Consider the following 13,205-nt stretch of genomic DNA (forward strand, 5'->3'; position numbering starts at 1 on the left):
TTCCAGTAGATCATGTCTTCTCCTGTTTCAGTAGATCATGTCTTCTCCTGCCCCAGTAAATCATGTCTTCTCCTGCCCCAGTAGATCATGTCTTCTCCTGCTCCAGTAGATCATGTCTTCTCCTGCCCCAGTAGATCATGTCTTCTCCTGCCCCAGTAGATCATGTCTTCTCCTGCCCCAGTAGATAATGTCTTCTCCTGTTCCAGTAGATCATGTCTTCTCCTGTTTCAGTAGATCATGTCTTCTCCTGCCCCAGTAGATCATGTCTTCTCCTGCCCCAGTAGATCATGTCTTCTCCTGCTCCAGTAGATCATGTCTTCTCCTGCTCCAGTAGATCATGTCTTCTCCTGCCCCAGTAGATCATGTCTTCTCCTGCCCCAGTAGATCATGTCTTCTCCTGCCCCAGTAGATCATGTCTTCTCCTGCCCCAGTAGATCATGTCTTCTCCTGCCCCAGTAGATCATGTCTTCTCCTGCCCCAGTAGATCATGTCTTCTCCTGCTCCAGTAGATCATGTCTTCTCCTGCTCCAGTAGATCATGTCTTCTCCTGCTCCAATAGATCATGTCTTCTCCTACCCCAGTAGATCATGTCTCCTGCCCCAGTAGTACTCCCTTATTTTTAAGGGCCAATTCACATGGCCATATTGTGGCTGTATTACACAGTCCATACAAATTTGGTCCCAACTTTGGGTCTAATGACCAAAACTTACAGCACTGTAGATCCCTATCATATTGATTATAAGCCATAACAGGATTTGTGGCCATAATATAGACCATATAATACAGCCACAATATTAGCCCTAAAGAAGAGATTCTTCAGAAGTCGAAATTGATATTATTTGTCCCAGATGCTACAAAACATCACAAGGGTATGTGAACTGCTGCAGACATTTCTATAACAAACTACGAACATGCCCTCATAATTTTTTCATATAAAAAATAACATGATAAGGGCTGTAAATTCAGACTTATCCTGGGGTCCCTCAATACTGACAGCTTGGTGTCCTAACCCTACATCACCAGTGTTATGATCTGCCCCATATGACGTATGAATGAATACATATGTACATTCATATATGCTCCTGTTGTAGAGTGTGGTCAGCCATGAATAACTCATTCCGCCTATAAATCAGAAGTCTTTCCTGGAAATATTTAGCCCCTCGCTGACTGCCCAACTCGTAGTCTTAAATGGGATTCTCTAAAATAACGCAAAGCTGTGACTCAACTTCTGAGCTTCTTTTTATTAATATAGAGGCAAGCTTCTTAAATTTCTCCCAAATGTTATTAACCTAGTCAAACAGTCTGAATGGGTCTCAGGACGACTTGTAAACTCCAGTAAGTCTGCAATGTTTTTCTGTAATGTTCCCCGTTCCAGTCAAAAAGTAAAAAAATAAATACATAATTTTGACTTCCATTATATGGACCAATATCTTAAAGTGCACTAAATCTAATGTCATCTTTTTGTGCCACTGCAGAAAGGGGAGAGGATCCTGCTGCAGACCCAGTTGTCTTTTACACTGTCATGGTATTGCAGAATGGGGAGAGGATCCTGCTGCAGACCCACTTGTCTTTTACACTGTCATGGTACTGCAGAATGGGGAGAGGATCCTGCTGCAGACCCACTTGTCTTTTACGCTGTCATGGTACTGCAGGATGGGGAGAGGATCCTGCTGCAGACCCACTTGTCTTTTACACTGCCATGGTACTGCAGAATGGCGAGAGGATCCTGCTGCAGACCCACTTGTCTTTTACACTGTCATGGTACTGCAGAATGGGGAGAGGATCCTGCTGCAGACCCACTTGTCTTTTATATTGTCATGGTACTGCAGAATGAGGAGAGGATCCTGCTGCAGACCCACTTGTCTTTTACACTGTCATGGTACTGCAGAATGAGGAGAGGATCCTGCTGCAGACCCGCTTGTCTTTTATATTGTCATGGTACTGCAGAATGAGGAGAGGATCCTGCTGCAGACCCACTTGTCTTTTATATTGTCATGGTACTGCAGAATGAGGAGAGGATCCTGCTGCAGACCCACTTGTCTTTTATATTGTCATGGTACTGTGAGAGGGAGGAGGATGACATGGCTGAGCTCCTTGGACAGATAGTGTTAGCTTGAGATACAATTTCTCAGTTTTAGCTGTAATATGAGACAGAATAAGACCAAGAAAAAGAAGGATTTGAAGTAAGGATATGCTGGAATTTTTTTTTTGTGCATTTTCTTTGTCTAGTTTTTATTTAACTATTTAGGGATAAACTTTTAGATTCTATCATTTAATGGTTCTAAAATTCAACATTTTCAAAGACCTTATTCATAGGTCTCTTCTCCATATTTTTCCAATTCCAATACCATATATTGATATTCAGAGCAGGTAACAAGCTATATTTCTGTCTAAAACTCTCTGTATGGAAACTAGAACCCCTACCCAAGATATAGGGCAACTATTGACTATTGTAGGATTTTATGAAGACTTCACCAAAATGACCAAACTATTACTACTGTATAAGAGTCCACGAGACTCTACTAGGAGATTGAGTATTCCGTTCATCAAAGCCCATATCACTAATACTCCATCAAGTGCAATAGTTATCTAGCGTCTACACAAATAGCATAAGTAACAATTCCTTAAGACATTATCATTATGAATATTTTTAATGGACACGTCTGTCAAAAGTCAAAATCTGTTTACAGTGATTTACAGCCGTCTTTCCAAAAAAAAAAATCGTTAAAGAACTCCAACAGAACCCCGACAAATTTCATGTATAAAAATTATTAATTTTATACTATTGAAATGACCTGTTCTAGAGTATGGAGTAAAGACTGTAGTCTTCTGACTGGCATACAGTTACTCAGTCAGTACTGGACTGAATTTCCTTGTGTCCACCAGATAATATGATTCTGGTCCAACCCTCAAACAACTCCTAGAAAATAGGTCATAGTACCCTTGGATATCTTCTGATGGACCATTATTGTGTTAGTGTCTGGCCCCGATCCTCAGATACTCTGATAGGCCAGCCCGACTCTGCGCTTAGTAGAGATAACTTACATATTATATAGTTTATAGACTTGCAAAATCCAACATGTACTATGAAGAAACCAAAACCAAATACAAGCTGATGGACAGATTATAATGGGTCAACTTGCAAAATCCAACATGTACTATGAAGAATCCAAAACCAAATACAAGCTGATGGACAGATTATAATTATGGGGCAACATGGTGGCTCAGTGGTTAGCACTGTAGCCTTGCAGCGCTGGAGTCCTTGGTTCGAATCCCATCAGGATCATTATCTCCAAGGAGTTTGTATGTTCTCTCTGTGTTTGCGTGGATTTCCTCCCATTCTGTAAAGACATACTGATAGGGACAAAAAAAGTACATTGTGATCCCAATATGGGGCTCCCAATCTACATAAAAAAAATGATTGGGTTATAATTATAGATGACCAAACAAAATTTTCCAAACCTTTTAGGATCAGCAGAATTTTCCAAAGGTTTAGATCCTATTCCAGCCTCTCACAGTCACCATAGAACCTCAGCAGTAACATGGGGCGCTCTGACGTAATAACGTTCGCATAGCGAATCTTTTGGCCAAACCCAAGATTAAACGAATTTTCAGAGACTCGCCCATCGCAAGTTATAATGACACATATATGTTATAATTTTTGTAAAAACAACACCAGTGAAATGACCGATAATAGAAATAACCAGATGTATAACCTGGCATGACTTATTAAACTCGGTTATTAGTTGTTCTGAAACTTTTCTCATGATTATTCATCCTGGCTCTCCTGGATCGGATTGTTCTGGGTTCCGACTACTTCAATAAACACGTGAATTTTCTTTCAATGAAAGACAGAATTTGATTGCAAATAAAACCATGTGATGTCCGGCAGACAGAAGCCCTTCAATGTCACCCCGAGGGATATTGATTGTGGTGCCTCAGCTAGTCAACGTTATATACCGGCAGCCATGTGTGAAGGTCAATATACATTTTGCAGAAACTAATTACAAGTCCTGGAGAAATAAATAGGCAATGTACCAGCGTGAAAATCTGCATTGATTTTTGCAATACTACTCATGTACTTGAACTTCCTGTATTACATATGCCATTTGTTAACCCAGCCGTACTTGTTCCACTAAGTCTGTGGGATGTATTGTAAAACTATGGGGATATTCTAGTTACATGTCTTTGAAATGAAGCAACTATAGGAGAAATAATAGGATTGTTGTATATCATTAGATAGTGTATCAAAAGAAAGCCTTCGTAGGGTATCATCTGGCCCAACAATGATCATCATAAGACACATAACTAGCTTGGCTCACTGTTTTAGGCAGAGTAAACTTAGATTAATATTATAAATGTGAAAGTTTGTGTGTTTGGATGTTTGTTCATCAATCACGCAAAACGGCTGAACGGATTTGCTTGCAATTTGCCACATACATAGATTGTGACCTGGATTAGAACATAGGCTACTATTTAGCCCGGTAAATCACATGGCTTCACTGCTGCTATGCATGAATTTATGTTCACACTACTCTTAACCCCTTAGCGACCCATGACGTAACTGTACGTCATGGGTCGCATGGGGATGTATGGAGCGAGCTCACACGCTGAGCTCGCTCCATACACGGCAGATGCCGGCTGTATAATACAGCCGGGACCTGCCAATAACAGCAGCGGTCGGTGCCCGAGCTGATCGCTGCTGTTAACCCTTTACACACTGTGGTCAAACATGTGTTAACGGCGCCGGCGGCACGGGCGCCGCCATGTTTCGCCGATCGCCGCCCTCCTGAACGTCACATGAGGGCGGTGATCGGTTGCTATGACAGCCGGAAGCCTATTGAAGGATTCCAGGCTTGTCTCTGCACTAGATCTATTAGACGATGCCAGAGGCGATTTTCCTATTCACTGCAATACTGTAGTATTGCAGTGAATAGTATGAGCGATCAGACCCCCTAGGTTTCAAGGTACCTAAGGGGTCTGATCATAAATGTATAACAAGAAAAAAAAAAGTTTTTAAAAGTATTGAAAAATTTAAAAAATATAAAAGTTCAAATCACCCCCCTTTCCCTAGATCAGCTATAAAAGTAATTAAAGAACATTAAACATAAACATATTAGGTATCCCCACGCTCCAAAATGCCCGAACTATTAGAATATTAAAACATTTATCCCGTACTGCGAACAACGTAGCGGTAAAAAAAATAAAAATAGCCAAATAGCGTTTTTTTCAACACTTTGCCTCCTATAAAAAATTGAATAAAAAGTGATCAAACCATCAGATCTTTCCCCAAATGGTATCAATAGAAACGTCATCTTGTTCCGCATAAAAAGACACCTCAACCAGCTCCACATATGGAAATATGAAAAAGTTACAGGTGTTAGAACATGATGACACAAATTTTTTTTTCTATTTTGCAAAGTTTATCATTTTTTTAAAAGTATCAAAACATTTCAAATACTATATAAATTTTGTATCACCGCGTTCGTACTGACACATAGAACACAGGTAACATGTAATTTGTACCAAACAGTGAACACTGTAAAAATTAAACCCATAAGAAAATGGCACAAATGCATTTTTTCTCCAATTGCACCTCATTCTGAATTTTTTTCCAGCTTCCCAGTACATTGCACAGCATATTGAATGGTGCCATTACAAAGTACAATTTATCCCGCAAACAATAAACCATCATGTGACTCTGTGAACTGAAAAATGAAAAAGTTATGGCTCTTGAAATGTGAGGAGGGAAAAACGAAAATGCGAAACCAAAAAATGGCCTGGTCCTTAAGGGGTTAAGGACCGTTGATGACGTCATTACAGGTCCTTGAGCCGTTCTCTGATAGGATCATGCTATTGTCTGGGTGGAGCTAAATAGGGTTGCATTGGACAGTGTGCAAGCCAGGGAAAATGGAGTCTAATGGAAAGTCAGGAGAGTACAGAACATGCGGGCTGAGGGGCAACACGGTGGCTCAGTGGTTAGCAGCGCTGGAGTCCTGGGTTCAAATCCCGCCAGGAACAACATCTGCAAGGAGTTTGTATGTTCTCCCCGTGTTTGCGTGGATTTCCTCCCATTCTACAAAGACATTCTGATAGGAAAAAAAAAAAGTACATTGTGATCCCTATATGGGGCTCACAATCTACATTAAAAAAAAAAAAAAAAAAAAAAGAACATGTGGGCTGTGTGTGGTTAACAGGAGTATATGCGGTGTACAGTTTGTGTGAGTAAGACAGAGGAATGTGGTGATCGGGCTTGTGAGGGGGGAAGGGCGAACTGTGTCAAATTTCAGCAACAGCCGTTCGGCCGTTTATAACACAGAAGCTGCTCAGACACTGACAGTAGAAAACCCCTGTAATCCAAATTGCCAGATGTAGCAGAGCTTAGGCAGTGCTGTAGCACAGCTTGGTCTCTTCTCCATAGGGATGTACATACAGCTGGGTCTGCTGCGCATATGCACAGATGTAACAGAGCTGAGACGCGGACGGACGCAGGGGGATCATCGCCAAGCGCATTTCGCTAAATATAAGTGCCTCACCATCAACAACACACAGACGAAGTCGCGAGCAGAAGCTAGTTGCCAAATAAAAATCAATCTTTGGTCTCCTGAGTCATGGTGGGTATTTTAGTCATGCATGACCAAGTGAACTAAATCAGATGTTATCATTAGGTTAGAAGAGAGTTGGGATAAGATTAACCAGTTCTGTCTTTTCAATAGGTCAATACCAGCTATGCAGCGTAGTGTTAATGAGATTCTCCAAGACTGACAGTTAATTGGAGACACCCGGGATCTCTTAGATCACTAGTACTAGAGAACCGCGGCTCATGTTATTTTTTACATGCTGTAAACCATGCTGTACACACACTGTACAATGGGGTATAGCTGCATTACCTACATTCATTGCTACAGTTTGTATGTTGAGTGAGTAACGTGGCTCACGGGGTGTAAACACTACGTACCAGTGATCTGTGGGTGTTCGACACCAAATCTAATGTTGATGTCCTATACTAAGTTTAAGGTGTTAGACCCCTGTAGATCTTATATTGATGGCCTGTCCTAAGAATAGGCCATCAATGTCAGAACCAGATAACCTGCCAAGATTGACAGGATTGGCCAACCATCTAATGTGTATAGAGGTGTCCTGACATTCCTCCGACAGGACCATACAATGGAAATACAATGCTAGTGTGAACCTAGTTTATGAGGGAAAAAGTCAGGAGGAATGGCTGTCAGCTGAATACATGAAACCCCGCGCCTTGACTAACACAAGGACAGAGTCAGACTTAGAACCAAAGATGGCGCCACAAGGCTCGAAGCAACCTGACCAACCTGAGCAGATCTGAGAGCTGGACAGAGAGGAATTATTAGATGACAGAACCCCAACATGGGCAGATACAGGAATTGACTACAAAAAACTGGCAATAGAGGTGGCTAAGTATTTGTGTTCCACTAGGGACAGGAGATTGGTAAAGTGGAAAACTGAGTCTCCAATTTGGAGGATGACACCTCAGGCACTAACAAGAAGGTGAGAGACTTACAGAAACGGACTGTCTCACTAACGGGAAAGATTGAAGATTTCGTGAATAGATCCCACAGGAACAACCTGCAAATGGTGGAACTGCTCAAATCTGACTTGGCTAAGGACTTACAGCAGTTATGTGAAGTGGACTTACTTAAGGCCTTGCACCTCCGATATCATAAGAGGTTGGAGAGAGCACACAGAGTGGGTCTCCTCAGAGCACATCATGGCTCCCCATCCGGTCCTAGAGACAACAGGAATTGGCAATAAATTACTTTTGCTACCTGCTGTCCCTTTTTGCTCCCCTACAGTATCATGCTCTCTACTAACTAACTCAGTAACGGGCTTGCCTCAAGTTCACATCATGTGGTTTCTGACACACCTTACTCCTGTGTACTCGCTTCTGTATAGCACCTAGTCCAGCCCATAAGGTACATCGAGCTCACATGTGCCCCTGACAGCTTCCAACTATATTAGTTTGCTCATCCCTGTGTAACATGCCCAAGTAAGATTGCATCTGCTGCTTCAGATTCTGCTAGGGTTCTGTACTACACTGCTGTTGGATTATTGTTCATTGCTCTCAGCTTGTTTGTTTCTGTTCTGCAGCCTATTCCCATATGACCTCGGCCTATTCTGGACTACTGAACCTGAGGTGTCTGCTCTGAATCATTGGCTTGTATTCAACCTTGTTTATCTGCCGTCTGCCACTGAACTTCGCTGCCTGTTCCCAACTATCCCTCTGGTGCCTCATACCATAGTATCTCTAGTCCATGGTCAGCAGCCATCGATCCACATACCCTTTCGGTAGGGGGCAAAAATCTGTTCCCCATTACAAGATGTTTCATAGCTGTTGTAAAGAATGCAATTATAAGCCAGACATGTATGGAGGGGTGATAAAATTCTATCTGCATGTGGCAGCCACTAGGGGGAGCTAAGGAACTTACTGTATTCAGTTTAGTCACTTAATGTATTAGTTATATGCAGCCTTTTATGGCCCAGTAATGAGCCCAGGACCCACGCCTGGGTCTGAAGCCTATTCCAGATCTGCCCTGGACCACCCATATGTCAGGAATATGGGGGAGATATACCGTGACTCCAGCACCCTGTCTGTCACCTTCTGACATTACCTAGAGTCTCTAGTGCTCCTGCATTGCCTGCACAGTTGTTCAGTGAGGCCCAGGACATGCACCCAGGCTTCACTGCATTTGCGCCCAAGTTCTGTTACAAGCGCATTGCAGCCAAGACATCCTCCTCCAACTTCATTAAAGAACTGTACAGGTACAGGGAGTCAATGAATAAGTAGAAATGTTTTTTTTATTTTTAACAACATGGATAGCATACAACAGGGGCTATTTGAAACACTAAGCCCCCAACCCACAAGGACCTGTGAGTGACTGTCCTAATAGGTTTCCTTTAAGCTAAATTCTGCCAAGAAATTTTAAGACTTGGAAAACTATTTGGTTAGAAACAATCCCATCATGTTATATTTTTCTGTGTTTTCTATTTCAGTGTTTAGGCCACAATGGATGATGATATCAGCGGCTCTAGGAAGCGATATGAAGATGAAGAGGGTACGACTACAGAATATTACTGAGTAAATGGTATACTGGTGGCTGCTGATGGGGATTTACAATTCTGCTCTGGCCTCTCTCCAGATTACCACTCCATCTACATTGGAGTACCGGCTCCACGGAGTTACAGAAGAAAGAGGCGTCGAAGAAGGTCCTTGTCCAGCCGGGATAGGAGCAGTGAAAATGAAAAGCACTATGGCAGGGATGAGCATTCAGATACGGATGAAGGTGGAAGACTCAACTATGACAATGAGAACTATAACATCAACAGAACCAGTAAGTGACTCAGGAAGAGAAAACAATGGTGATGAACATGTCTATCAAATAAAATAAGTCAATGCTTCACAGGGCTAGCATAGTGCTACAGAGAGAGCAAGTAACTAGTATGGTGCCTAACACTTCCAAACAGATGCCTAAATACAACTGCTATACAATGCCACCAACACCATACTTTACACGATTCGACACGAAGAATTGACACAACTATGAATGCACAAACTTTCTATGGTCTGAGACTGGTCAGAAACCAAACCATGTTATCCAGCTGGGACATCTTCTTATGCTTGAACTGTCCCTGCCTGATACCCTGTCCACTATAAGGAAATCATGGCTGGGTTTCTGACAAGTGCCAGACCATAGAAAGTTCCTGCATTCGTGGTGTATGATTGTATCCACTGGAACTGATCGTTACAAAATACTGCCACCATTAAGACACTTGGAGAATATCTTTAGCCCCTTACTGCTGCCAGCATTTTTTCGATTTTTGTTTTTGACTCCTTGCATTCCAAACCCCATACCTTTTTGTTTTGTTCACAGAACCATATGAGAACTTTATGTTTGCAGGACAAATTGTATTTTGCAATGGTATCATTTATTATCTTGTATACTGGGGAGCTGAAAACAATTCAGAATGGGGTGGAACTGGAGAAAAACTGCATTTGTGCGACTTTCTTACGAGCTTTGTTTTTATGGCATTCACTCTGCAGCTAAAATGACATGTCACGTGTATTCTACGGGTTAGTACGATTCCAGGGATACTAAATTTATGTACTTTTATTTATGCTTTAGCCTATTAAAAATAATCCCAAACTTAACTAAAACTAAACCTTTTTCTTGGAGTTATTATTTTCTGACACCTATTACTTTTTTATATTTCCCTGTACAATTATACATAGGGCTTGTTTTCTGCAAGGCCAGATGTGCTTTTTAGTTATATCATTTTGGGGAATGTCTATTACTTTGATTGCTTTTTATTCAAAGGGAGAAAAAGTGAAAAAACGGTGGCTCGGCTATTTTTATTTTTTCCCACTAGTTTGTAGATCGGGCATTTTTGGACATGGGGATTCCTAATGTGTATGTGTTTTATGTTTTTTTTTTAAACTTTTGTATGTGTTTTAGGGAAAGGGGGATGACTTGAATTTTTAAATCTCTATTTTTTATATATTTTTTTATGTTTTATTTTTACTGTATTTATTAGACCCCCTAGGGGTCTTGAATCGCAGGGGGTCTGATCACTGATACAATGCATTACAATGCTAATGCATTGCAATGCATTGTTAATTACCAACATTTGCATAGAGCTATCGGTTGTCATTGCAACTGATTGCAGGGCCCCGGATCTTGTTCCGGGTGCTGATGATCTACACAAAGATGGTGGCACCCAAATGCCTCCACAAAAATTGCACCTTGTTCATCTTTGACTGAGGCATCAGAGGCCTTAATACCCATGATCAGTGCAGGCACTGATTGCGGCCGTAGCACTGGGTCTTTGCTGTAGTTCACAGCAGAGACCCAGCAGCTATGGCGGCCACTCAGCTCCTAATAAGCCACCATATTTAAATACGATTCATGGGCCAGCCTTGTTTCAATATATAACACTCTGGCCCACTCCTCTATTGCTAACATTATTAATATTAGCCTAACCTAGATGTATGCTGGCTATACACAGCTATACGGGGTGCATGGTACAGTTGCTCCAGGTGCTGGACCCCAAAGACACCCAAAAAGTCCCTCTGTGACATAAACTATACGTTACAGATTTTACATTGGGGACAAGGTTGGCTTTAAACCTAGTATGTCAATCCCAATATACCTGGACCTCACTATGCCACAATGCCAATTTTTTTTTAATTACCTTCATTTGACCTTCACTAATAACCTGGGGTCACCTCTCTGGTAGGGCCTATGTCACAGATCCAGAATCACTAGTTCACCGTGAAAATATATAATTCTCTCATAAAGTCTATTTTTACAAATTAATGTAAATGGAAAAATTCACTTGAAAACATTTGGTCTTAGTAAAATATTGTATTATAATATAATGTGATAATAAGACAATTAGCATGTCCTTTACTGAATTATGTAAATGAGCAGAGGTGTACAGAGTAAGGCTCAGGTCGTATCACCTCTGGAAACAGGATTTTGTGACCTCACTTTCATGATAAAGCACTTGAAACCTTCTGTAATCTGCTCACTAAGCCGTGTAGTGAAGTACAGAAAGTTCAGTCACTAGAGAGGAGGACAGAGGGGCAGCATGCAGGCACAACCTCCAGGTAAGACCTGGGGACCTTACTATGGGCTGAGGCTTCACTGCCAGAGATATGAGGCCGCAGCTCACATCCCATAATTCTGTCCGCATTCACCACCATGTTATGTGTGCAGGAATTTAAGGTAACGTGTGTAATATATTGTGTTGTTCAATACAGTACAATCTATCTATAAGTATTATCTATCTATCTATCTATCTATCTATCTGTCTGTCTGTCTGTCTGTCTGTCTGTCTGTCTGTCTGTCTGTCTGTATTATCTATCTATCTATCTATCTATCTATCTATCTATCTATCTCCTATCTATCTATCTATCTATCTATCTATCTGTCTCCTATCTATCTATCTATCTATCTATCTCCTATTTATCTATCTATCTATCTATCTATCTATCTATCTATCTATCTGCTATCTATCTATCTATCTATCTATCTCCTAACTATCTATCCCCTATCTATCTATCTATCTATCTATCTATCTATCTATCTCCTATCTATCTATCTCCTATCTATCTATCTATCTCCTATTTATCTATCTATCTATCTATCTATCTGCTATCTATCTATCTATCTATCTCCTAACTATCTATCTCCTATCTATCTATCTCCTATCTATCTATCTCCTATCTATCTATCTATCTATCTATCTATCTATCTATCTATCTCCTATTTATCTATCTATCTATCTATCTCCTATCTATCTATCTATCTATCTATCTATCTATCTATCTCCTATCTATCTATCTGTCTGTCTATCTCATATCTATCTATCTCCTATCTATCTATCTATCTATCTATCTATCTATCTATCTGTCTATCTCCTATCTATCTATCTCCTATCTATCTATCTATCTATCTATCTATCTATCTATCTATCTCCTATCTATCTATCTATCTATCTATCTATCTATCTATCTGTCTGTCTGTCTGTCTGTCTATCTCCTATCTATCTATCTCCTATCTATCTATCTATCTATCTATCTATCTATCTCCTATCTATCTATCTGTCTATCTCCTATCTATCTATCTATCTATCTATCTATCTAATATCTATCTATCTATCTCCTATCTATCTATCTATCTATCTATCTATCTATCTATCTATCTATCTATCATCTATCTATCTATCTATCTATCTATCTGTCTATCTTTCTGTTTCATATCTTTTTCTTTCTTTCTATCTTTCTTTTTCTTTCTTCCTTCCTTCCTTCCTTTCAATTTGCATCTATCTTCCTGTATTTATCTCTCATATCCATCTATCTATCTATCTATCTCTTATCTATCTATCTATCTATCTATCTATCTATCCATCCATCCATCTATTTGTTTGTTTTTCGCTCTATTTTTCTGTCTATCTACAGTATATACTGTTCATCTATCTATCTTTATTTATCTGATATTTATCTATTTATAGAACAATTCTTTTTTACCTTTTTAAAAATGATTGCAAAACAAATAACAATCTATAATAATTCCAAAGAGTATATTTCTAATAGTCATATTAATGATAAGATAAATGTATATTAGTTCCTGTAAGCCTCCAGCAGGTATATGAGTTCCTCCTGTATTATT

The 13,205-nt window shown here is 40.2% G+C and overlaps 1 protein-coding gene across 4 annotated transcripts in view; it reads left to right on the top strand.

Moving 5' to 3' along the window:
• The window catches only part of SLC4A5 (solute carrier family 4 member 5), a 54,658-nt gene that overhangs the window by 1,760 nt on the left and 39,693 nt on the right, over window positions 1-13,205 (top strand). For 3 of the 4 annotated variants that reach the window (XM_075273002.1, XM_075273001.1, XM_075273003.1), the window contains exons 2-3: window positions 9,028-9,089; window positions 9,174-9,365. In XM_075273002.1, coding sequence (XP_075129103.1) covers window positions 9,041-9,089; window positions 9,174-9,365 — 241 coding nt within the window. In that variant the 5' untranslated portion in view covers window positions 9,028-9,040. Of the gene's footprint in view, window positions 1-9,027; window positions 9,090-9,173; window positions 9,366-11,566; window positions 11,642-13,205 lie in introns of those variants that run through there. The other variant, XM_075273004.1, reaches the window with a different exon arrangement.

Source organism: Leptodactylus fuscus, chromosome 5 (genome assembly GCF_031893055.1).
Source record: "Leptodactylus fuscus isolate aLepFus1 chromosome 5, aLepFus1.hap2, whole genome shotgun sequence".
In the NCBI taxonomy this organism is placed as follows: domain Eukaryota; kingdom Metazoa; phylum Chordata; class Amphibia; order Anura; family Leptodactylidae; genus Leptodactylus; species Leptodactylus fuscus.